Source organism: Anarrhichthys ocellatus, unplaced genomic scaffold (assembly GCF_004355925.1).
Source record: "Anarrhichthys ocellatus isolate YVR2014 unplaced genomic scaffold, GSC_Weel_1.0 scaffold27, whole genome shotgun sequence".
Taxonomy (NCBI): Eukaryota; Metazoa; Chordata; class Actinopteri; order Perciformes; family Anarhichadidae; genus Anarrhichthys; species Anarrhichthys ocellatus.
Window position 1 is genome coordinate 482,590 of NW_022280057.1, and position 25,927 is coordinate 508,516.

The window sequence follows — 25,927 nt, forward strand, 5'->3', positions numbered from 1 at the left end:
AATTCTTGAAGATATAAAAACGATCAGTTTAAAAAAGGAGAGCAGTTTTTATTTAGAGTACAGTTTTATTTCTTTCATTTAAGAGCATAACATCTATGATTCCAGATTATGATGCATTGGACAATTAAATTATATTTTCACTATTTCTAGATTACTAGATCTAATTATTGTAAATATGGCATTAATACTGTGCCTATTTTAAATCAATGTTTTCATTTCCATCTGATATAAAGTAACACTTCGAGGATTGTGATCTGATCCATGAACAATAATCTGTTTTTTTCTGATGTATAGAGATTCAGTTATTTGAAGACAGTAAATATATATCTATTTATATAAAGGAATATTATTACTGAACGTTGTTACTGATTTATTCATATTTTAATGTTATATCGGGTGGAGATGGAGCTCATTTCAGTTCACTATATTTCAGCCCTGCATCATATTTTATAAATTGATAATATTTTATTCGTATAATCTTAATCTTCAAAGTAGCTAGTAAGTAAAGCTGTCAGATAAATGTTGTGGAGTAGCATGAAATTAAAATACTCAATAAAGTACAAGTGCGTCAAGACTGTACTTAACAGCACTTGAGTAAATGTTTATAAGACAGCATCTGCTGGTGATTCTACAGAAATACAGAAATTCATCAAATCACGCAAAACAGGTGCAAATAGCAAATTTAAAGCAAACTAAACATGATGCATTCTGTTTAACAAATATAGAAATATATATTCTTCCATTTTGAACCTGTAAGTGAAGGTGGGAGCTGCTGTAGATGAAGACAAAAGACACATTCTTCAATCACTAAAGACCCCAACTGTCCCAAAAAATGTAGTCGACTCTCCCTTAAGCAAAAAAACAAAAACTACTATTTCACAAAGCTTAGTCGATGAATGTAATTAGACAAAATGGCAGTGAATTTAAAGTTGCAGCTGTCTCAGTGTTACAGCAGACAGCTATTTGGATCAGATGGAGGCTGATGTGTTTAATTAGTTTAGAAAGAAATAACAGGATGTGACTGTGTCTTTAATATTTTTTTTGTAGTTGATGCTCTCTTTTGTGCCATTTCTTCTCATCCTGAACTGTCACTGATCTCCACCAGGTGGCGGTGTGTAGCTGCAAGAATGACAGTAACCTAATGAAGTTCATCAGTAAAAAATGTTCTCCAAACAATATCGATAAAGGGCTGTACTGTAATTTAAGTCAATGTACAGGTCTGTCCACTAGGGGCAGTGCACCTAAATGTGCATAAACAAAATAAATAGTGATCAGCCTTAATGTATTAATATTTGAATAACATATTTTAATCAATTGATCAGTTATTACATTTGCAATCAATTTAATAATTAAATGAATTTGTCTTTCTATGCCTTTTCATTTTGTCTCTATCTTTTTGCTCGCACCAGTCTTGCACGTGCACGACGCGTTGATCCAGAGGTTTGGTTGAAGACAATAACAAAGAATCAAATGATTCTTCACGGATGTTTCCGGTCAGAATCTTCACGGACTTCATGTCCTGCTGGTCTGACACGAGGACGAGCTGCTGAATGCGCGTCCTCTCCGCGTGTCCCCTCTCATGACAGCAGCGTGCGACCTGATACAGCTCTGGGTGTTTCTCTTTAATTCTGCGGCATCTCTCTCGCTGTATGCGGGCCTGCTGCTCTGGAGGAGGGCGGGCCGTGAGCACAACGAGCAGACCTCGGGACAGTAAACTAACTGATGCGACATGTAGCACGAGCTTTTGGGAGGATTCCAGCACGCAGCTCTCATAACTTCGTTTGCATAGATTGGATTTGGGAATGGCACGCGGAGCTTCCAGTTGAACACAGGCCCGGGCTGCTGCTGTCTGGACACTGACCTCGGGTAAACCCCGTGAGGCTCCGCGGACTTTGGAGATATTCTGCAGAGGTGGTTTTTTTTTTTTTTTTTTGCGCAGCACGGAAACTCTGGCGCAACACAAAGAGGGGGGATGATCTCCAAATGAACTGACAACACTGAGTGAAACTACGCTTATTAAAGGACACAAAGACTCGTTGTGCAAGATGATGTCACTGATTGATCTGGACGATGATCAGCGATGGGTGCCCACTCACGTGAACATCACCGTCCTCCGCGCGAGAGGACTGCGAACCAAGGGCAAGCATGGCAGCCGCTACCTCTACACCATCATCCAGGTGGCGAAGGAGAAGTACACCACCGGGCTGGTGGAGAAGGCGGAGGTGCCCGAGTGGAACGAGGAGTGCTGCTTCGAGCTGCTCCCCGGGATCCTGGAGGACGGCGGCCGGGGCGCCTACCCCCATGGGAGCGGGGACCTGGTCCTCACGGTCATGCACCGGGTGCTTATCGGACTTGATGTGTTTCTCGGTCAAACCGTCATTCCTCTGGATAGGTTATTTCAGGAGGGGATGTGTCCTCGAGATGAGTATGTTGTGATTTGTAATGAAGGCTGCATGACAAACCATGTGAGTTTACTGCTCACGCAGAAGACAGAAGTGATGTGTCATGTGTTTGTGTGTCAGAAAGAGACAGAGAAAGTACTCGTAGAGCTTTTACTTCAGTAAAAGTATCACAATACGACAGTGTAGAAATACTCTGTTACAAGTAAAAGTCTTGCATTCAAGATCTTTCTTAAGTATTAGCTTATACTCTAAAGTAAAAGTACTCTTTATCCAGAATCATATTACTGGATAATAATTAGTTATGCATTAATGTGTAAACATCACTAATGTTGCACATGGTAAAAGGTTCATTTCAACTACTTTAGTACTTTAATCTGTATAATACATCATGATTCATTAGTTGATTATATTTCTTATTAGTAATCTAAATCTGCAGAGTAACAAGTAACTAAAGCTGTTAGATACATGTAGTGGATTATACAATATCGGCTTTCAAAATGTAGTGGAGTAGAAGTACTCAAGTAATGTACAAGTACCACACAACTGTACTTAAATACAGTACTTGAGTAATTGTACTTACATACATTCCACTACTGGATATTGTTAAGTTATTTAGTCAAATGTACAGGTGAATGACGAGCAGCTTTAGTTCTTCATTTAAATGATATTTGTATGATGTATCATTATTCCAGTATCTTATTTTGGGAGTATAGTTTTCTCTTCATTGTGATTATCAACCGTGTGCTTTTACAACACAAAAAACACAGCAGCTGATAAAAGAGAGGATGAGAGTTAAACAATTAAATCAAACTTGTTTTTTTGCAAAGACGACACAGAAAACTGCTAAAGCTTGAACCCTGAATGCATACAGGCTCATTAAATGCGGGTCCTCTAGTCTAAAGCGGTTCCCACAATGCACTGCAAATCAACAAGATGAGATGCAGTTTCCACTGTGGAACAAGTGATTCTAGCCAGAAAGCCCCCATCTTTAAGCACAATGCACGTCCTCCATTTACTTTTAAACAGCACTAGTTTGCTGTTCACACAGAAGATACAAGTGATGTGTCATGTTTTTGTGTCAGGCTGTGACAGTCAGGGGTGGAAAAAATACTCAGATATCTTTTATTTAAATAAAAGTATCAATACCACATTGTAGAAAACTATGTTACAAGTAAAAGTCCTGCATAAGAGTAATAAGCATTAAATACACCTAAAGTACCAAAAGTAAAAGCACTCATGCAGATTGCCATAGAATCATATATGTTATATAACTTTATAATAAGTGGTGCAATAATGTGTGCACCACTTTAATGTTGGAGCTGATGAAGGTGGAGATCATTTCAACATGTTTTGGAAATCTGTCAAAGTGGATTGGTGAACTTGGTATCAATGCACTGATATAAATAGTACAAGGATGTGAGGAGGAGTGACACATTCTTCATCACATTCAGTTTTGAAAACTGCAGGGAAGTGGAAATATTTTTATTTTTTGACTATGATTGAACATGTGTAGTTTTGTGGTTTTGGTTTCCAATGTGAGTTAGAATGTGAATTCAGTTTACATACTGTAAGTTATTTTATTGTAAGTTATTGTCATCTTGGAAATAGCTCAGAGTCTTTTCTAATTTTCCTGATTGTGAGTATTTGACAGGTGACGCAACAGGACTCACCACTAAAGCAATACAGCACATCTGGCTTTAATTGTGGGCTCTCCGCCCTCTCTGCGCTCAGTGAAACTCACTGAATTCCTGCTGTTAGCTTTGGCTCCCCAACCCTTTCTCTGGTCCACTCAAAGGAATTAGGAGGCAGGAACAGAGGGAGGATTTGATTGGTTGACTCTTGATACAGTATTGTCTCTTACCTCGAGGAATTTGGGTTTCGATTTCCTTCTCTGAGGCTTGTAAAAACAGTTTGTTGTCAAAGATTATGAGTGCAGACCCCCGAGCAGTATTTCCAGATTATGTAATATGTGGAAAGTTTTGCGAAAAGGAAATCAATGTTTTTTGTTGATGCTTGTTTTGTCCCGGGGTACGGCCAGATAACACATTCAACCTCTGACTCGTGCTTTAAAACAGATAGCATCACACTTCAGTAACGTGTTTATTTAAAGCACTGATAAAGATTGACTGTCCCTTTTCCTTTGTGGCTTCAGATGGTTCAAGCTCAAGTCTAAGGCGGGCAGAAAGGAGAAGGACCGTGGTGAACTGCAGGTGACAGTCCAGTTCACTCGCAACAACATGACAGCCAGCATGTTCGACCTCACCATAAAGGACAAACCTCGCTCTGCTTTTGGCAAGCTCAAGGATCGCGTCACGGGGAGGAAGAGGGGGGACATGGAGTCCTCCTCGGCCATCGTCCCAGGCCGCTTCGCCGCCCTGTCAGGATCCCTGGGGCATCCGTTTGGAGAGGAGGGGGGCGGAGGCTCTGCGGAGCAACGAGATGTGGAGATAGCAGAGGAGAAGAGGAGCAAGATGAAAGATTTCTTCAAAGGGAGGCTGCGCAAGTCATCTGACACCAGGTCATGCTCGTCCCTGGCTTCAGAGAGCAGTGTGTCCTCCATGGTCAGTGATAACCCCGGCCCTCCGCCCAGCCTGGATCTGATGTTAGACCCTCCCAGCTCCCCCATCTACACTAGCAAAGTGCGGGTGGACACCCACTACGGAGAGACAGATTTAGCTAAACAAGGTAGGCCTTGATGTTATTTACATGTGCGTGACATGAAGGCTGGTGACTGTTTTCATTGAGGCCTGATGATAAATCACATTCCCACAGTGTTTTAAGGCAAAGGGTGGGCCACCCCTCTGATAAGTAGGACAACCTTTACAAACATCATTAAATAACTAGAGATAAAGCATTAAGCTTCAGGGATAGATAGCAGGCAGACTATTCCACATGTGCTGTATTTAATGAGTATACTGTATATACTGTATATATGAGGGTCAGGATCTGGGAGCTTACCGCCTCTGCTGAGAAATGTCCGAGGGAAACCCCAATAGATAGGTATCACTCCCTCTGTACCAACAAATTATAGTTCCAGTTCAATTAAAACGTGATTTTCAGGCCGATACCAATTATCAGTGTTTAAGATTAAAAGCATTCTAACTATATGTCTGCTTATATTATCTTTTTTATCACAACCACATATACGCATTGCATAAATAAACATTGTTTGATAAGGATCCCATAGAATTGTGACCAAGATATGTACTGTGTGGGACATTTTACAGTAGAAAAATGATGATGTCCTATGCTCATTTGCATATTGGTGATGTCATAGTGCATCCTTTAAAGCTTATTGGTTGTATGGGCTGAAAAAAAGGAGAGGGAGAGACCTCGTGCTCTAATTACTTACAATATTATACATTTCTAGCTTTTTCCCTGGTGGTCTGAATAAGTTGCTAAATGTGTCGCTAGTCGCGTTTTAGAAATAACCGCTAAAAGCGTCTGTAAAGTTCTTAAATCTAGCAAGAAAGTCGCTAAGTTGGCAACACTGGCTGCATGTGTGAATAAGCAAACAACCTCAAACTTAGATGATAAGGTCATGTTGTGTTTAAAGCTTGTTGCACAAGTGGTGTGGTTACAGTTGTTACTGCTTTAAGGCAAATAGTAGGAAAGATGACATCAGATTTACATCTTATTGCATAAAAATAGAGTTGAAATTATTTTTGTTTTTGTAACGCAGTTCTTCTTTCCCTCCATCAGTGCTCACCAGCCAGCACACCACAAAGGTTTTCACACACAAGCGAGCCTTCAGCGATGAAGCCAGTAAAATCACGACAGCCTTCCCTCGATCGAATCTTGCAGTGGAGTCTCTGAAAGGTCAAACCATGACTCAGTCCAAGTCTTCCTTGTGTATAAATGGCAGCCACGTCTACGACTCTGAGCCGTCGACTCCAAAGAGCTCAGGAGCCCACCAGTCCAAGCTGGTCCTGCTGGAGAAGTGCTCCCCGCTCTCTCGATCCCTGCAGAACCTCACCAAGGACAGAGGCTCCTCCGCCGAGGGCCGACGCTGGTCCTTTGACAAGATGAAGAAAGAGGAAAAGGAGGAAGACAAGGAAGCTCAGGCATCGTCTCCTCCAAATCAGCAAGGGGGTCGCCCTGTGCAGGCGGAGATGCCGGTCGTCTCATCTGCTGCTGTTTCGCCCGACAAAGGGAGGAAGCTAAGAAAGACGTTGTTCTCTGGAGGGAGGAGTGATTCTCTGCCAGCTAAGTCAGACCTGAACCAGGCTGGTTCGACATCTGAGGGGAGGCTCAGAGGCTGGTTTGGCTCCGGGGAAGCCCACAACAAGCCGAGGTGAGTCGCTTACAGACTTTCCTTTGGGCCCCACAGTGTTTAAATGCATTTTCTATCCGGGCACAGCATCAGGCACATGGGAGGCCTGAGTTCAGTGTTTGCTCTGCTCCATGCTCATCTGAAAATGTGATAGATTTAATTCATAGTATACTCCATTTTTACGACCATGCTGTGTCATCATCTCATCCTATATTTTCCATAAATGGCACTCAAGCATTTCCATTATCTTTGTCAACATGTGTCAGCGTTTCTCTCGATCAAAGATGCAACATCACGGTGGTTTGGAAAAACTGCTTTCGCAGAAGGATGTGAAGAAAATCATTCCACTTTGTATGAGCTCACCCAGCTGATTAGCTGCCAGCGCAGATGGTCTTGAATGGCTACAATGCATTTTATTTATTTTTGCTTGATTATTTTGCAAATATGCTCTGCTTTTTTCAACTAAGTTACTGTTTTTCATAATTCTTTCATTTGGCCAGTTTGATATCTACTGATGTTTGCGGAGGTTTTTAGGTAACAGAAATGTCACCTAATATGTTGGTTGTCTTCTGTGTTTGTGTAAGAAAGATGTTCCCCATTTGGTAACGTGGCGCATCATTAACTAAGAGGACTATTGTGCCCTATTTTCCTCTACAGGCTGGAAGTTTCTCCTAAGGTAGAAAGCAGCTCAGATGTACCCCCTCCCCTCCCTCCTCGCTCCCCCGTATCATCTCAGTGCTCCCCTCCCTCTGCCTCCCCCTCCGGTCATGTCTCACCTGACAACTGCAATCACACCAATCCTTTCACCCCCTTCTCCTCTCCCGCCTCGACCCCAATCTCACCCTCCAACCCTTTTCCCTCGTATATGCAGCGCAACCCCTTTTTTGAGGATCTCATAGCAGAAGAGTCACAGAGGTCCCCTCCTTTCGACTCATCCCCATTTCATTACACCACTCTGCCTTCCCAGCCCTGCACATCCAGCCCTGCTCACGATGTTACAAATATGGCTTATATAAAGCGGGAGCGCCCCAGGCCGGTAGCTAGGCAGATATCTCTGCCTGCATTATTACCCAAAGCAGCCACACCGAACCCCTCCGCCCCTCGCTCCATGTCAGAGAGTGCAGGAGAATCGGACGACTCGTTTGATGCCTTCGCCTCCAGCAGGCTCAACTCACCGAAAGAGAGTCTTCCTCAGAAACAGCTGAGAACCAGTCCAACTTCATCTCATAGACATAGTTATCTTCCAGTTAATAACAGCACCAATAATCATGCACAAGAGCTGCAAACATGCGAGGAGGAGCCTCCACCTTTGCCTCCTCGGAAACCTTTACGAACTTCAGTGAGCGAGAGTTACTCTGATGGCTGGCTGCACAGAGGTCAAGAGCTGGCTGTCCATAAAGAAGCCTACCTGCTCTCACAGACCGGCGTGGCCTCGCTGCAACGTGGACGAGAGGGAGAAAGCAAAAGAAACAGTGTATCTCCAGACCCCCACACCAGCAGCGAGACCTCCGACTCCCTCAGCGTTCCCTCTCAGCCGCACACAAACGCTACTTCGCCAGGATTCATGTGCGAAGAGAAGCTCAAAAAGTTCAAATATGAACCTTTGGAGGATGAAAACGACCGCTGGGGAGGGACGTTGTTTGAGCAAGACTTGTACGGACGCATGTGCAGAGGAAACTACGGACAACCCAAAGTAAATCGTTTATCTTTGAGCGCTGAAGAAACTGTAGGAAATAAGATCACATCTACGAACTTAGGACCTAACATACTTCTTAATAGTGAGACATTTGTAGCAGATATTTTAAACATGCCATCTACTGCTTCCTCACAGCCAGATGCAGAAGCACTTGGTAGTACAACCGCTCCAGTAGAGAAGATGGAGTCTTATCCCCCCGAAACCACATGCATCAACAATAATGTGTCTTTCTCATTAACCTCAGGAGATCTGAACATGAATGTGAATAACTCCGATTTTGGTTTCATTGATTCAGACGGCTCTTCTCAGTCAGAGGTAGTTGACACTCTCAAAGGCATCATGAGTTTTGGCGGGACTTTTCCACAACCGCCAGGAGCTTCACAGATAGCTGCTTACCATGTCGAGATGGCGACCGCTCCTGAGGATGTGTTCACTTTGAAGGACACTTACATACCTGGGATGAACTCTTCCTTTGAAATAACCGCTTCATCCAACAAACTGTACAAAGTCTCTCCAGTTTGCAAAGACAATTGCGAACCGAATAACGTGGCACCATATGGTAACTCCGGGGTGAACAGCAGAGAGGTCGCTTCTTTCTCGTCACAAAATCAAACGTCTGATGCAGCCGATTTTGAAACTGAAACCAGTGAAGTTTTATCAAGAAGTGTAGGGGATTTAAAAAAGACACAAAATGACTCTGATGGTAATGGGAACCCGCCAGCTAAAATAGGCACACTAAACCAGCAGGAGACATTTCCTGGTGTGGTGAGTGCACGTTTTAGACCCAAAGGAGTGTCTCGACAGAACAGCAGCGGCAGCCCAAGCAACCAAAGCAAAGGTGGAGACACAGAGTTCGAACAATTCTTGGCCCTCGTTCAAAACATTTCAGAAGTCCGGGAAGGACCGTCGTCGTACCAGCCCTCTAAATCAGCTCTTTCTTCCTTCGTGGCACTAGTAGATCATCACGATGATCCCAATACAGCATCAGTAACATCTTCAAAAGACAACACAACAGGGACAGGAAAACCCTCTGATATCGCTTTTGAAGACCTTCACGCTCAGGTAGCACCAAACTCCAGAACCCCGTCAAAGTCAAAGATTGGGCAATCTTTGCAGGAACCCTCCTCTTCCTCCATCCAGGCTGCGCTCCACCCTACCCCTGTCTTTTGCCCCTCCATACACCCCTCGAGCACGGGGCCCAGCACCACTCTGGCTGTGGCCCCGTACACCTCTTCTTCCTCCTCCTACTCCACCACCTCCACCACCGACCAGCCCCTGGTCGATGCACGGCACTCACTTTTGCCTGAGGAGACTCAGCCAGCTAGCAGCCTGTCCCGTCAGGAGAGCAGGTGAGAATCCTCACACCAGGATATGACATGTGTAGCTTTTTAGCGAGCTGTAGATCTCCACATGCACTACGAAAACACGTAGTGGTTTTTCATTTTGTTGCTTTGTTTACTGTTGGCGCACCTTGATGTTGAATGCATTTTATAAGTTTGTTACATCCAACGTGGTTGGATGATACCTGCTGCTTTGTTCTTGGCTTTGCTTCACATTTATGTTATTCATCTCATTATTCAGCTTCTTGTTGGCTATTGTACGTGTGCTGTTTTTCTTACACTTTGTTCTGCCCTAAATTTAGCTACTTTTGCAGCTACTTCGACCACCTGATACACCATGTCCAGATATCTAGGAGTACTAAATGAAAGCTGGCTTTTTATCCTGTATGAATGTACGTACATGAGATCACTAGAATATGTCATCTTGTTCAGAGGTTATGTCGACGAATTGTATTTACAGACGTTTTGGCTCAGTAGAAATAAAGGGCAGTACTTGTACCTATGATGTATTCTTAGGCAGTCAGAAGAGCCACTTTGCGGTAGAGAGGATGACATATTTCAGGGCACCCAGAGTTAGACATGCCAGGATTCAGTCCCAGGAAACAAATCATTCCTGTTCTTTGTGAGATACTGTATGCACAGTGCTTTTGTTTTTACTATATTTACAGCAGATACAGGGGAGGGAACTTCATATTTAGAATATTTGTGCTTTTATCATGTTTGTTGGCTTAGAAACAAATGGACAAATGACCATAGCGTCACTTAATTATGGCTTTAATTTAATAATTAATCACTTTAATTATCTCCTTTTAGAGTGTATCAACAATAAAAGCAACAAGAGAAACTCAGCTCTTCTTTCTGCTGCGATCACAAAGTGGCTTAAATTCTATTCTAATTTCAGTTTCTAAACAATCCCTTGCTGTTGTTGTTGTATAAGTCAACCCTGTGCCCCCCCCCCGCACAAGATGATTTCATCCTGCAGTAGCGAGCGAATCACTGCACTTTTAGTACATTTCCTGTTTAAACTCGACAGATATGGCTGCAGTTATTAATGCTCAAAGAGGTTTTTTGCTCTATGTTGCTCACTGCTCTTTTCACAGATCGCTTTAGATTTTCTGATCTGCTTTGAAGTGTGTGTGACGTTCAGTAAAAAATGCAGATTGAACTGATATACAGTAACTTGACCATACAACATTAGTCATGTTATGCACTTAATAGTGAACGTACTGTGTTGAAATACGAGTGCTAACCTCTTTACTTTGCAGAACTCATCCAGTGAAGCCGTTGACCTCCAGTCAATCGGAGAAGAAGGACGGTCGTTCGGTTCTTGAGAAGCTGAAGTCGACCATCAACCCTGGACGCAGCGCCCACCAGGTCGCAGCCGAACCTGAGAGGAGTCAGGTACGGTGACACAAGAACACAACTAATCTTAGCAATGCGGCTAGAAGAAAACATTGTATGCTTTTTTTGTGATATTTCTGTAAAAACACATCTCACACTAGATACATGTATTGCACATATTCTGAGTAGTTTACCATGCAGCTTTCACACCTTGTGATTGAGTGTTATTACTGCCATGAAGTAAATAAGTCACACATGACAGTGTGCAGCTGCAACCTACCGGCTCCCTTTTAGACTGAGGTCACTTTCAACACTGGAGAGAAAAATGCTGATCCCATTAATTCTTTGGCCCAGTTACGAGATTTCAGGTCGTAAAAACGTATATTTCCAGCCTTCCTCGTTAACACTTTGGTCTGTTTCTGTAACAGTACGTCAAACAATGAGCTGATTCTGATGCTGTTGAGGACAAATTAATAGCAGGTCCTGCCACCATCAGTTTAACCTAAATATGAACCGAAGTATAGACCTGGTTATCACCTGTAAATATTGTACTTCTTAAGATATGAACTCTTTTTTGCTTTTGAGGGAATCTCTATTACACATTTCTGTAATTGTGTCTGACGGGGTTTAAAATGCAGTGGAAAATTACAAATCGCAGCCCTCAGTGTTATAGGATACAACCAAAAAACTGTGTTCCTACAGTAATTTGTGGATTTGAGCTGGTGTGCAGACTACCATTACCATTCATTATGTCACCAATCAATAACTGGAAAACAGGCTCCAAAAAAATTACATTACATTTTCAAAATGTACCCATAACACTGTTTGAGTGTCATTATGGGCAAACAGCGGAAGAATGAAGTTATTAACACGTCAAACTAAATCACAGAAAGCGATTAGGTCCACAGACTATTAAATGCTTCCATGAGCATTTATTAACAGCAGTGGTGCACTCGGTGTTAATGAACTGGGACTGGAGCACGGAGCATACCATTGTCATTTAATGCCAAAATAAGTAATTTAATATCCATTAAATATCATAATAAGCCAGTTATTTTAATCACAATTTTTTGTTTAAAAGAATAGTTTAACATTTTGAGAATTAAGCTTTTTTGCTTTCTTGCAGAGTTAGAAGACAAAATTGATACGATAGTGCACCTTTGGATTTAAATCAGGTTTCCTCCAGCCTCCATCTTTATGCTAAGATAACTCTCTCTTGGCTGTAGCCTCATATTGAATGGACAGATATGAGACTGGTATTATTCTTCTCCTCTAACTCTTGGCAAGATGGTGGATAATTGTATTTCCGTAAATGACGAACTATTCCTTTAACTGCGACATTTACCAGCCAGGTTCACACACACACACAAGATAAGGCTCACAGAATCCGCAATCTCTTCTAACACTTCTTAAAACTCATTTTACAGACTGGCTTTTATGTGATGTTGTCTTTTTACTGCTTTTATTATTTTAATTTATTATGTTTTTTTAGTTTCTTCTTATTGCATTGATTAGTTTTATTGTTTCATTTATCGTTGACACTGTTTTATCAGTGTTTAAATTTGTCTTTGCTTTGTCTGTCAAAGCACTTTGTAAACTCTGTTTTTAAAGGTGCTATATAAATAAAAGTTATTGTTATATTAATAATAATTATTATACATACATGCATCTATAATACATCCATACTGTTCCGGTTCCCTCTCCCGTAGGAGGTGCCAGTGGACAACTCGGCCCAGTACCAGCACCTGACCAACATGGAGCTGATCTCGCTGCTGCTGCAGCAGGAGATGGACATGCAGAAGCAGGAGGCGGCCTCCCAGCAGCAGGCGGCGCAGCTGCGCAAATGTGAGGCGGATCTGAAAAAGGTCAAGTTACAGGTTCGAGACATGGAGGACTACATAGATAATCTTTTACTGCGGATCATGGAGCAGACACCAACGCTGCTTCAAGTTCGCAATAGACACAAGTGACGACAGAGCGAGTGTGTGTGTGCTGCACACGACTGAGACCCTCGAGAATACGGTTTCCTCCAGAGTGGGTGCAAAACACGGTTATTATTTAAGATCGGGAATCACTATTCTAGAGTGATCAAGTTAATGCTCCACGAAATCTGATCTCACGAACATCCAGGTCTTCTCACTGCTAATACTGCCTTGTTGATGTAGACACGATATTACCCAACATGCATGCTGGTTACTATCCCAACAGAAAACAGAATAAATAAGAGCTTCGATCAAAGCCAAATGATTATTTTGCTCATGCTTTGTAGAGTAATTAAAGATAGTCAGCTGTTGTCAAGTCAAACTTTAAACTCACTGCTTTCACACATGCATAAAATAATATACAGGCTTAAGAAAAGATTGTTTCACTTTGGGGTTTAAAGTAGTTCCTCTGTCAGAATATGCTGTTAGCTCAAGGAATCTTGAAATTACAGCTGTAGAAGTGCAAAAAAATGTCATTTTGACACAAGGTTTTCATCTCAAACTGTTTTATGAAATGCCAAGATTAACTTGAGGGAATTGCATATTTTCAAATATAATTTAAGAAATGCTACAAAGAATAGCAACACGTCATAATACGCTGTGCTGCAATGTGAATACTATAAAAAGAGACCTTTCTGCATTAACATTGTTCTATGATAAGTGCAAAACATTAATCACGTTTGAGCCCGAAAAGACTGAAGAAGATGAAGTCTCATTATTTGTATTTTGTTTCTTTCTTTTCATTTGTACAAAATATTGTGTTTTATTTTTGTTTCCACTTTGCATTTTTTGTTGTTGCAATAGTAGCATTTTACTGTACAAGTAACAGCATCAATGCAATAGATAAGATAATTATTATAAGTTATTTCTATAAAATACTTTTGTCATGATGATATATTCTTTAATGCCACTCTAGTACCACTGTAGCTACTTGCAATGCTTTACATGACCGCAGGACTGTACTGTAAGAAAATAAAGTACACATGAGCCAAAGTTTGTGAGGTCCTTGTGTTGTTGGTTTGTCACCGATCAGACAGAAACTAACCATCCTGCACAGAGATGAGTGTTGGTATGTATGAGATGCTGCAGCACTGCTCATGTCCCTCCACTAGAGGACGCTCCTAACTGCACAGTTTGAGCGGACACCTTCTGGTTCCAGGTGGACCTTGGCTTTCTCAAAGAGATTTTAATCTATCTGATTTATTAGAGATAATATTGTTGCAGATTGAGTCTATTGAATTTATAACAAATGCTGACAGGCTGTCCTGTTGGCTACTTTACTTCACTGCTCTCCCTCTCAGCTTTGATTTCAGTGAAATGCTGGTTTACAATAATTAAAGCAAAATATAACAGCACAGGCTGTGTTTTATTTTGCCCAAAGAGATTTAGTACATTACCTGTTTAGACTGTGCAGTCTACTCAGTCTACTCTCAGAACAAAGGTTGAGCTGCATATTCACATTGAAATAAAAAAATACCACTGTAGAATGTTGCATTCAAAATCTTACTTCAGTAAAAGTACATACAAGTATTAGTGTCAAAGTACTTAAAGTACAACAAATAAAGGTTCTCATTATGCAGAATGACCGATTTTGAAATTAAATATATACAGCATTACTGGATTATAATAATTGATGCATTATGTGTATCACTTTAATGTTGCAGCTGGTAAAAGTGGAGATAATTTCAATTACCTTATATATAAAACTGGGTAGATTAACATAAAGTAGTATATCCTCATGTAGCCTATGAGTTGATTTATATGTTGTATTGATAATCTTATGCGTGAACTCAAGTAATGTACAAGTACCTCAAAATTGTTCTTCGGTACAGTACTTGAGTAAATGTACCACTGAAACAATTATAAAGGGATGAGGTTATGAATGTGTTCAGCCACACAGACAACGAGCTTCCATGTTATTTTCTAAGTTTTCTTTAGTGGGATAGATGTCATGAAACGAGAAATATGATTGTGAAGATTTCTGCAGTACAAATATTAGTTATTGTAATCCTTGTTTTCAACACACCTGTGCATTTCCTTATGTTATTGTATATCTCCTCTCTTTAGTTTTATTTTAATATATGCACAAATAAAGAACTAATGCACATTTAACAGGCTTTAGTCAATTTAAAAACAAGCAGCATATTTCCCTCTGGCACTTAATGACAAGAGCATAATGAAAGCGCCCAGTGTGGAGACTAATATTAATGTAATTTTGCTCCAGGTTATATATTTTTGCACCTGACAGCAGCCTGATCGATACTCCGCACGCGCTGCTCTCCTGAGGCCACGCCTCTTCACACACATGATTTATTGGGTCAATCTTGACACCTATGGGGCGCGTGAACTGTTATCTCTCCCAAGATCAATCCGAACGGTTATGCAATAGCTTTCACCTTATCGATCATTTGGGATGTGTAGTCATGCGGCGCAACTTTGCCAGTGTGAACGCAAACGCGAAGACTACACATCCCGACAGACAGAGCGGCTCACTAGTTACACACCGAATGTAGTTCCCTCCACTTGGGGATCCGTTCATGATTCACTTCATTAATAAATAAATAGTTCGGTGTCATGGCGGAATCTGCAGCATGTCCAGCCTTCCAGCTCGGGAGACCCCGATACGAGCAGGTAAGACTTCTCTATCATCAAGTCAAAACGGGCATTTATGACATTTTGTTTTTTTCTGGCTCGCGGGTGAAAAACAGCCCCTCCATCCTCCTCGCGCCGCTCCGCTACGGATGCTCACACTTTGTAGCGAAAGTTGGCTTTGATCTGCGGTCCGGTTCTTTGTTATGAAACCGCAACAACTTTGAGCTGATAATGAACTTCTGAGCTCGATTGGGATCAGTTTGGAGTTTATTATTATAGATGCACTCGTGGAGATAATCGTTTTGTCGGCAGGTTCACGTCGCTGTTTATCATCACTGACAGATTTCACACCCTTTTGCTTCGCTGCTGCTCCGTGAGAGATTATATCACTGTTAAGGTCGGCAGACGGGCACTGGGACCCTGAGCGGCATTTAAAGGCAGTTTATTACAATTATTATGTACAAGAGGTTTTATTTCTATTTCCTTATTTATTATAGGCTTTAAGATGGAGATTTCTTATACAATCTCCAGATCTGCGCATCATTTTTTTCCCCACATAAATCTGATACAAATCACACTTCAACACCCTCAAGTTCTTTTTCTTCTTCAGGATGCTCTCTGCAGAGTGATTGTGGACTCGCATGTGATCGAGATTAATAACTGTCCGTTCTTATCTGGAGCCCATTACTCAAATCTCCTCACTCAGAAATGAATTTGCATTGGTCAGCCCTGAGAGATAATGTGACCTTCACGTTGACTTATTAAAGCAGAGAGCTGGTTACATTTACATTTCCAAGGCTCCTTTATTCAGAGCCGTTTAAAAAACAGCACCTCAAAGAAAATGATCCACACGATGCTATTGCAGAGGTCCGTAAACAGATTGTGTAAATAAGTCTCTAAACTTTTTGATCTGTTGTTTTAACTGATATTAATGCAGCTCTTATGTATAAGTCTAAAATGCAGGATGTCAACATGGAAAAAAATACAAGTGAAAGGCACAAGAGCCAGCTTCTCTTAAATGTTGAGCCAACTGGGCACAGGTCCAGGGGGGTCGATGGCCTTTTGTGCCTTAGTTTGAAGTGACATGTTAACATTTCTTGCTGAAAAGTCGATCCAATAGCTACAAAGAGACACAAAACAACTGCAAAACAGTCAGAAAGCGTCGCAGAAAGGCCACACGAGATGCAAAACGACCACTAATAATGACTTCAAATTGACACGTGAGATGACGTTGTTGTGCGTCTCGTTCAGTCTGGGGGTCTTGTTCTTATGTAGGAGGCTTGAGGGACAATATAACACAGGATATGGCATGGTTCACAAAAATAATAGTTCATTTACACCCTTTGTCTCGTGTGTATTTTTTTTGCGATCACCATCATTTTAAGGAAGAGTGTAATTAATTCTTGGTTTCCGGCTCCTATTGCTGCTGTTTTTTATGAGGAAGTCTCCTCATAAAACCTTTTTATTTTCCCATCTGAAAGCTGAAGTTCATGTTGGGGTGATAAAGGTGCTGTAACACTTTCAGTTCCTTGCGTCACAGCAGTTAGAATGAGGCCAGTGTTTGAATCAGCATTGCTCAGTTTGTCTGTGCTTTCCGCCGCGCTCCGTCTCTGCGAGCCTTGTTGTGTACTCTCCGGGGAGCTGCAGCTCATGCATAATTAAAGCGGGCTCCTCACATGGATCCTCAGTCTACCCCACTCTTACAAAACAGCACTGCAGCACATATGGCCTGTCAGAGGCGGAGACGTGTGAATGTCAGGGTTACAGTACAGCAGAGATGCTTTATTTACAGTCTTTAGGAGGACTGCGTTTGGTTTCCAGTCATTTCAATTCGGACTCGATGCTGAACAGATAATTAAAATCCAGAAGGGTTTGTTCCTCTGTCTTTCCACTGTGTTTTCTGCCCTTCATAACTGATTAAGGTCTCCGAGGGAATCTGATTGAAGCTGCCATGTTTTCGCCCATCTGGTTTGCCAAAGAGGCTCTTGGCATAAATTGCTGTTGGGCCTTTTCAGACTGTTGGCACTCGTAGTTAGCGATTGGCATGCTGATGAAGACAGTGAAGGGAACAGAAAACAGGGCACTTGACCAGCAGCTCCAAGCCTCACTTGGAAGAATGTGTTTTTTGGTAAATGTAAACTTACTCAGATTGTACATACATTTAAAAAATTCATCTCAAAAGGCACATTTTACTTTAACATCTCGGTTGTATTTAGTTCGTTTGTTCCGTTGTGATAGCAGAGACTTTGTCTCTTATTTTATTGCTTTTGATAATTAGTCGTGTTTTGTTTTCATATTTTAACGGTTCAGTTTTCCTGATGGCAGCATTTCAAAGTATCTGCTAAATAATTTCTCATTAACATTCATTAGCAGTCATTAGCAAAGATTCACCTTTGGGAGGTGTTTTTACTAATGAGTCAGAGCTCTCAACTGCATCTCATGGTCTTCATCTAGTGAATAGAGAAAGCTAGGATTCATAGTCCGGCATGGACATTTAAACATACAGGCAGCAACAGTTTTGGGAAATGCACTTATTCTCTTTCGGTCAGATGGGATTGTTTTTTGTTTGTTGCCGAACATAAAAATGAAGGTACAACCAGCAGCAGGTTAGCTTAGCTTAGCACAATGAACGGGGAAACAGCTAGCATGGCTCCGTCTAAAGAAAACAAAATTCACCTCAGTATTTTGATAAAAGTTACTGCTTTAAATGAATTAATGTATTAAGATATAAAGTAAGTATTCATTTAGCTGTAGTTTTTTTTGGTTTGTACTGTAGCCTATTTAAACATTCCGTAGGGTTGAATTGGAGAAATTTGAATACATTACATCATTTTCTATTATTCTGCCTACTGCCCTGTTTATATATTTATACAATAAACTGTGTAACATTATAAATTCATAAGTATCATTTTCAAATCAGCAGAGTGCAACAGACAACGTTTCTGCATGTTTATTAAATGAGCATGAATGAAAGCAAAGTGAGCAGCGATGAATCCTCTCAGACTGCAGAGGACTACAGTGAAATGATCCACTCACAGAGCGGAGGATGATCAGCTGTTGTGTCTGTACGTTGTGCTTTCATTAAGAGTGAACTTTGTCATTCTGTCTTCTCAAGGGTTCATTCCTGGGTCGACTGAGACACTTCATAGACATCATTGACCCCAGCACCCTGTTTGTGTCCGAGGTAACAAAAACAACCTGTTAAACTGTTGATATTTTATTCATAAAATATCATAAACTGTCATGGAACAAATGGTCAGATTTCTAATACATTAAACATTTGTAAAGCTAAATTCATTTCTATTCTTGATTAGTTGTTATTTTTTGAAAGAGAGAAAGAGAGTTTGCTGCTTCCAGCCTCTCAAATGTCACTGTTTCCTGATTTTGAAATATTTTTGGGGTTTTGATCAAGATGCCTTTTAGACTATTTTCTGAAATTTTAAAAAAACAAACACTTAAATGATAAATTAAAGCATTTGACAGATTAAAATATATTGTGAATAACTGATTGTTGCCCTAAATATTTGAGAACTTTGTCTACTTTTTCGGGTTTTGCAGATAAATATATTAATATTTCTCATTACGTTCCAAAACACGTCAAAACATGAATGCCTTCCCAGTCTCATACAGCCCCATATTTTTCTTTAGAAACGATTGAAAGAATGCGAGAAACTACTTGATGACTACAAACATGGCGAGCTTCCACCTGGAGTGTCTGACCTTCAGGTGAGTATTTATCCACGCAACTCAGAGTGTGTTGCAGTACAGAGTCTTCCTAAAGACTAAACACGCAATCATCACAACAAAAACTAAACGTGTCTGAACCAGATGTGAAAAAAAGTAAAGAATATTCTGTGTTTACCTGTGCAGCTGTGGGAAGCCCAGAAGATCAAGCAGGTAAGTGATTCCTCTGGATACTTGTAGGTAGGCTCAGGTTGTCTGCACCTCCATACATTCAAGCCTCTGGGCTCCTGGCAGCATGAGGATGATGCCATGCTCTCTGCACGCAGGCCATCATTCATCCTGACACAGGAGAGAAGATCTTCATGCCATTTCGAATGTCAGGTACGACCTCAGATGAAGATCTTTTGCTTAAGTTGTTGAACTTACTTCCATTCTGTCCTCATTTTTTTATTTTGTTTTTACACTGAACATCATTTCTTCGCTGTGCAGGTTATGTACCATTTGGAACACCGATTGTAAGTCTCATATACAATATCATACATTTAAAATCATGGCTGTGCAGATGTCCATTTACATGCTCGTGTTTGGGGAGAGAGGAAATGAGACTTTGGACTTATTTTGCCCCAGAAATAAGCTGTTATTCCCTGGTCTCATCTAGGTCATTGGCCTTCTTCTTCCAAATCAGACTGTGGTGTCTACCATTATATGGCAGGTACTGTAAAAACATTAAATCATTGCATTTATTGTACATTTTGAACATCTGGTAAGCGCAGTTTTATTGTGTACATGCAGTGCTTTCCCACCTGTTATACAATGGAATAAGAACATGGTCGTGTTTGCTTCTTTCTGTAAGCTGTTGCTTTATAAAGCAACATGTAAGCTTGTAAATATCCATCTGTCTATTCATCCTTCCTGTCCTTTGTTTCCCTTCCTTTCTCTTTTTTTGTCCTTTCCTTCTTTCCTTCATTCCCTCCCTCCATCCTCCTCCTTTGTTCATCCCTTATTTCCTTCCTTCTTTCCTACAGTGGCTGAACCAGAGTCACAACGCCTGTGTGAATTTCGCAAACCGCAACGCCACAAAGGTGGGAACTATTACCTCTGGATATTTAGATCTATAGTCTCTCAAATACTTCTAAAAATATACAATATATATATATATATTCATTCTGACTGCTCTAGATTATTTTATATAGTAGAATATCACGTGTAGTGTTTTTTAAAGACCATCTTAAGACATTAAATGGCAATATAAAACACAAAAAGCCACTATAGAGAGTAAACCATGTATAAAGCTGTGACACAATATTTCTTCTCTCCTTCTTCAGCCAACGCCAACATCCAAGTTTCTTCAAGGCTATGGAGGAGCTGTGACCAGCGCTGTTTCTATTGCAGTGAGAGGGTTTCTGGTTCAATGACTTCATCCTCTTTCAGGATACTATACCTTCTTTTTCTTTGTGAATTTGACCTGCGCAAGAGAGCATCTAAGTCATGAGCTGCTTTGTTTCTTCAGCGTACAGAAGAAGTTGTAATGATGTTTTATGTACAGTATCATTAGCGATGATGGTAATACTGGTAATATTTATCTTTTAAAAGAGTTTAAGCTGTAGTGTTGATGTCAACGTTTTATACAGTAACACTACTTACTAGTAATACAAATAGTACTGCTGCAAATACAAGTAATATTTCTGCTGTATAGCAGTATTTAAAGCATGTAGAGTTTTGACCAAAAGCTAAATTGACTGGAGTTGGTTTTGATAGAAGATTTCTTTAAGATGAACCTGATGCATCTTATCGGATGTTGCTTTTCTTTTTCAAAGTGTTTTTGTATTTACTAGGTGGGGCTGAATATGCTGATTCAGAAGGCCAACAAGCTGAGTCCTGCCACCAGAATGATAATTCAGAGACTGGTCCCCTTCCCAGCTGTAGGTATGTTGGTACCAGTGAGCATCGTGTGGCCCTCTGATGGTCGGAGTCAAAACATCTGACTGATGTTGCACTCTTCATTTTCTTCTATGTTTACAAATGAGACAATTACGTACATACATCTAACATTTCAGAGCTTGTAAATTGCACCATTGTGATTTCTGTTATTAGAATATTTATTTTACTGAGGTGTTTCAGTGTTTTTAGATTATTCCTACAAACATTTCTAAAGGAATTTCTTCTTTCTCGTCTTCAGCACGTGTTCATGTGGAAATGTATGAAATCATACAATTCTTTCTCTCCCCGTTCTCAGCCTGTGCAAACATCTGTAACGTGGGCCTGATGAGGCACAATGAGCTATCTGAAGGAATTGATGTGCTGGACAACAACGGGAACGTGGTGGGATCCTCCAAAATTGCCGCAACACATGTGAGTGTTTTTTAACTTTTGCATACTCAGCTAATTGTTACCCGACTGCACTGAATATGTTCATACACTTACTGTGATAGTGGCTGATGATGGGAATATGCATCATTTCCTGCTCGGCTCCTGTCACTCAGCACACATCTGATCCCATAAAAGAGAAAATGAAATCCAACTCATTGCAGTATTTGAAATGAAGCGTGTGCACAATGTTCTCATCTGATTCCCCAGGCCATCAGGGAGACCGCCTTCACACGTGTGGTCCTCCCGATGCCGATCTTTGTCCTGCCCCCCATCATCATGTCCTACCTCGAGAGGTTTGTGTAGAAATAAATAGGTGGCATTTACTTTGAAGGTCACTCGGGCTGCGGGTAACATTTACTTTCATTGTTGATTAATCTACAGATTATTTTCACAAGTAATCGATTGGTCTGTAAAATGTCAAAAATATGAAAAATGTGCATCATACGTTCAGTCTTTTTCTTTTTTTTTAATGTCTTGTTTTGTACCAAATCGAAACAAAGTACTTTCTACTGTCATAAAAGACTAAGACAAACAGAAAATATTAAACAATTTGTTTTCCATTTTTGCTTCAAATATTACTTAAAAAACTTAAAAACGTACCTCGAAAAGATTCTAAGTTACTGTTAGTATTCAGGTATACATAGCAACTCATTATGCTGCATTAATGAGAGATTAGTCAGAATCAGTGATCTTTATATTCTTTTTAGAGGCCTGAATAGTAGCAGTAAATTATTCATTAATTCAGTAGAGAAATAGAAGCTTAAAAGCAAAGCAAACATCATTATCTTATTTCTCTGGTTCTTACCTCATCTTACGACCCCTCAGATCTATCTTGCGACACCTTGTGGGGGTCCCGGTCCCCAGTTTGGGAACTAGTGGCCAACATGATTAAACATTCTTCAAAAACAGGGTCAGAGGAACTCATGGAAATATCCCAAAATATAATAACTCAGAATGCCATTCTGCCTTTTAGCATATTTGTTGTTTTTTAAAGGCAGTTGTGGACAATGAAGCATTTTATTTTACTTTTCCCTAAAAAGGCAAAACACAGAACATAGTGAGTTAAGACTAAACTAAACCCATGATGTTAAATGAAAGCGAGCTACAGATTCATTTTATAAATTAATTTCTCTATTGTTCGTCATTGCTCTCTGTCTTTAGAGGGCTGATTGTCTGTTTGATTCTGCTCTAAAAATAATCTGCATGTTTCTCTGTTTACTGAGCCAGAGTCGGCATATGTTGTGCCCCAAAGTGCTTCTCATGTATTCATTCAGAAAGTAGGCCACAGCCAGAGACAATGTAAAGAGAAATGAACAAAATGTAATAATACAGAAGCGTTTTCAAACACAAAAAGAGACTTTCTGTCTCTATTAAATAAATAAATAAGGAAAAATAAAGTGTCTGACTCATTAAACCCAGAACTGTAACTTTCACACAGACAGATTAATCTCACACTCACTAATTGTGAAAAATCGCTTCCTCCCTAATTCTGCACGTGTCTTTTCTCCGGATCCAAAAATAACTCCTGGTGTTGCAATAGTCATCTGGGGATCGATGCACACCGCGGGCTCACGTTTCCTTTCTTTCTCTATCTTGACTTAGGCTGCGATTCCTGCAGAGCAACCGCCGGTTATTGTTGCCCATCCACAGCCTCGTGTGCCTGGTTACCTTCGGCCTCTCCCTGCCCGTGGCCATCAGCCTGTTCCCTCAGATGTCTCTGGTATGGCGAAAACGTCGCTTCAGCCCTCCCTACTGCTAATTCGAGGCCAGATGGCTGAAAAAGAGGGAGCAGCTGGGGAGAGATTCAAATTACACACACACCACTTGACATGCACAGCCCCAGCCCACGAGCTTGCGTTCACCTCTTATTCCAGATGTCTCTTCCCATGTGTAATTAAAAGTCTAAATGATCTCCGAAGCTTTAACGTCAGAGCGATGTAGAGCTAAAATTTTGACTTTCCAGTTTTTGTGCTTTTTTGTTTTTGCAGATTGAGGTGTCTTGCCTAGAGCCGGAGATAGCCATGGCAACAGATTGCAAGGTGTTGACCTACAACAAGGGTTTATGATGGATGCCGCGGTGAGGGAGCGAGGAGAGCACGAGGATGGAAATGAGGCTGCAGTCGTCGGGTTCCTCCTGTCGGGTTGAGAGTCTTTCTGCTGCAGCATCACAGCTGAGCCTGTAGATCATCGGTACTAACAGGGTTGTTTTTTATTCCACGGTTCTCAAGATCACAGCAATTAATGAGTCAAGGTTTAAAAAGAAGAAGCTCTGTTTATAGAAATGATGATATATTTACTGTGAAATCAGTTTTTTAGTATTGGTGAAATGATTTTAATGTGTACAAAACAGTGTTTCCCACACATGGCTGCTTTTCACACAATGATGAGGGTTTGAATACAGTTTGAACCGGCAATAACTGACTTTTTCTGGCTCTTCAGCTGCCTCAGTGTTTTTGTTAACGAGCCTTTTGACTGGAAACTGGAGCCTGTTTGGCTGACGGGAGCAGTGAGAGTGAACGGAAACGATAAAGTTGAAAACAGTGAGGCGTGAGGAAGTGAAGGGTGACAGTATTGTCAACTTGATAGCTCGTTTGTCCACAGGTTAGTCACCGTAAGTTTATCAGCTGACATTAGATTTATCTTTATTTGAAGCCCAAATCTCCTTAATCTTGTGATCCATAAAGAAATTGAAGTTATATCTGCCTTTAACTAGTATAATGTTTAGAGACTGGAAGAGGTAAACTATTCTAGTGTTTCACCAAAAAAAAAGAAGCAAAGGTTAGGGATGAGTCTAAAAAGAAAAAAACTAAATAATATGATTTTATGCCGCTGAAATGTTAATTCCAAGATTAGGACTTTGTCCTAAATCTACAATTCTGCATCTCTTTGTGAGTTTGACTCAGAGGCATCTGTTAGAGCAGGATGACCAATACTGGATTTCTGAGGCTGATTACAGATAACAATATACAAGACAGCATTAACTTCCTTAAGTAAAAACATTAAATACATAAGGATTTCTGACAGGGATCCTTAAAATTAGGTAATTATGTTAACCATGAATAAACTCATCACTGCTCTCTGCTGGACAAAAGACAGCAAACATATGGGAAAGTATCTTTGGCCTTCCTGTCCAGTTTCTTACATATATATATCAGGTCAGGACTCTAGTCTGTTGTGATGTGATGCAGACGGTTGAGGAGCAAAAGGAGCTTTGAGTGAAAGCTTCCCCCACAGTATATTTTTGACCCGTGGGAAACACTGCACTAGATAAAACATTTCTATTTATCATGTGAAGGAGGAGACACTCTAATCTGCAGCTGCACGTCTGAGATATTCCGTATACTGAGGATGACGAGTTAATTAGGACCGAATCACTACGTAACAATACTGCCAGTGTGAAGCCGCTGTCAGTGGCCGTACTGTAAATGTCTAAGGGACAATGTGGAGACTGTACTGTAGACGTATAATAGTTTACTCACTGTTCCTCACGCGACAGCTATTTTAACCTCAATAATGTGAAACAACATACAGTACAAGTGTACTCTCTGGACATTGTGTTTCCTACAATAAGCAAACACTGAACACTAACTTTCTTTCCTAACTTGTTGGAAGGACATTTGACTCTATTACTGTTTCTATAACCACTACTGTATTCATAATGCTTTACTTTGTACAATATTTGAAATATAGAAGTATAACTTATTATACTGCTTATTATGAACTAGTATTTTTAATTTTTTGTATAATACTTCTACTTCAAGTTTATTAAATGTTTGCTAGACAAACAATGTAAAACATTTATCTATATTATCTAAAAATATATATATAATAAATACTATCTCCCCATCTACTGGTTTTTGGTTGAAAACTTAATTTCCAGACATTTCCGTGTTCATGAGCTGCACACTTTGCTTCAGTTGTTTAGTGTTGTTATATTACATTTGGGCTTTCAACAAGGACCATCATGGTTTACTGTTTTCACTATTGACATTAGTTTATTTTTTACCTTTTATTATTCTAATTATTATTATTGCATTGCTGTTTTGCACCTTATTGGACAATGTGCCATTCTGATTGACAGAAAATAAATCTAAAACTATTAAAATAATAGATAAATTATAAAAGTCTTCAGAAAATGTTCACCATTTTCAAAAAAATGTATTAAAAGCAGTTAATCAAGAAAGTGACCAGTGAAGCCAAAAGTAATGATTCGTTTGTATGCATGTAATAATAACGGATTTACTCAA

At 40.4% G+C, this 25,927-nt stretch overlaps 2 protein-coding genes across 2 annotated transcripts; both read left to right on the top strand.

Annotated features, from left to right (window-relative positions):
- The first annotated feature begins 1,416 nt into the window (after positions 1-1,416).
- On the top strand, positions 1,417-14,027 carry rab11fip5b (RAB11 family interacting protein 5b (class I)). Its single transcript, XM_031862869.1, has 6 exons — positions 1,417-2,425; positions 4,555-5,087; positions 6,105-6,696; positions 7,333-9,720; positions 10,977-11,112; positions 12,762-14,027. The coding sequence occupies exons 1-6, from the start codon at positions 2,046-2,048 to the stop codon at positions 13,020-13,022; spliced, it is 4,290 nt and encodes a 1,429-aa protein (XP_031718729.1). The 5' UTR covers positions 1,417-2,045; the 3' UTR covers positions 13,023-14,027.
- Positions 14,028-15,411: 1,384 nt separating this feature from the next.
- Positions 15,412-24,265, top strand: sfxn5b (sideroflexin 5b). Its single transcript, XM_031862870.1, has 14 exons — positions 15,412-15,665; positions 18,742-18,810; positions 19,275-19,352; positions 19,497-19,523; positions 19,637-19,691; positions 19,800-19,825; positions 19,969-20,022; positions 20,336-20,392; positions 20,636-20,701; positions 21,146-21,236; positions 21,547-21,662; positions 21,888-21,973; positions 23,283-23,400; positions 23,669-24,265. Exons 1-14 carry the CDS (start codon positions 15,609-15,611, stop codon positions 23,744-23,746), a joined length of 978 nt encoding a protein of 325 aa, XP_031718730.1. The 5' UTR covers positions 15,412-15,608; the 3' UTR covers positions 23,747-24,265.
- The last annotated feature ends 1,662 nt before the right edge of the window (positions 24,266-25,927 follow it).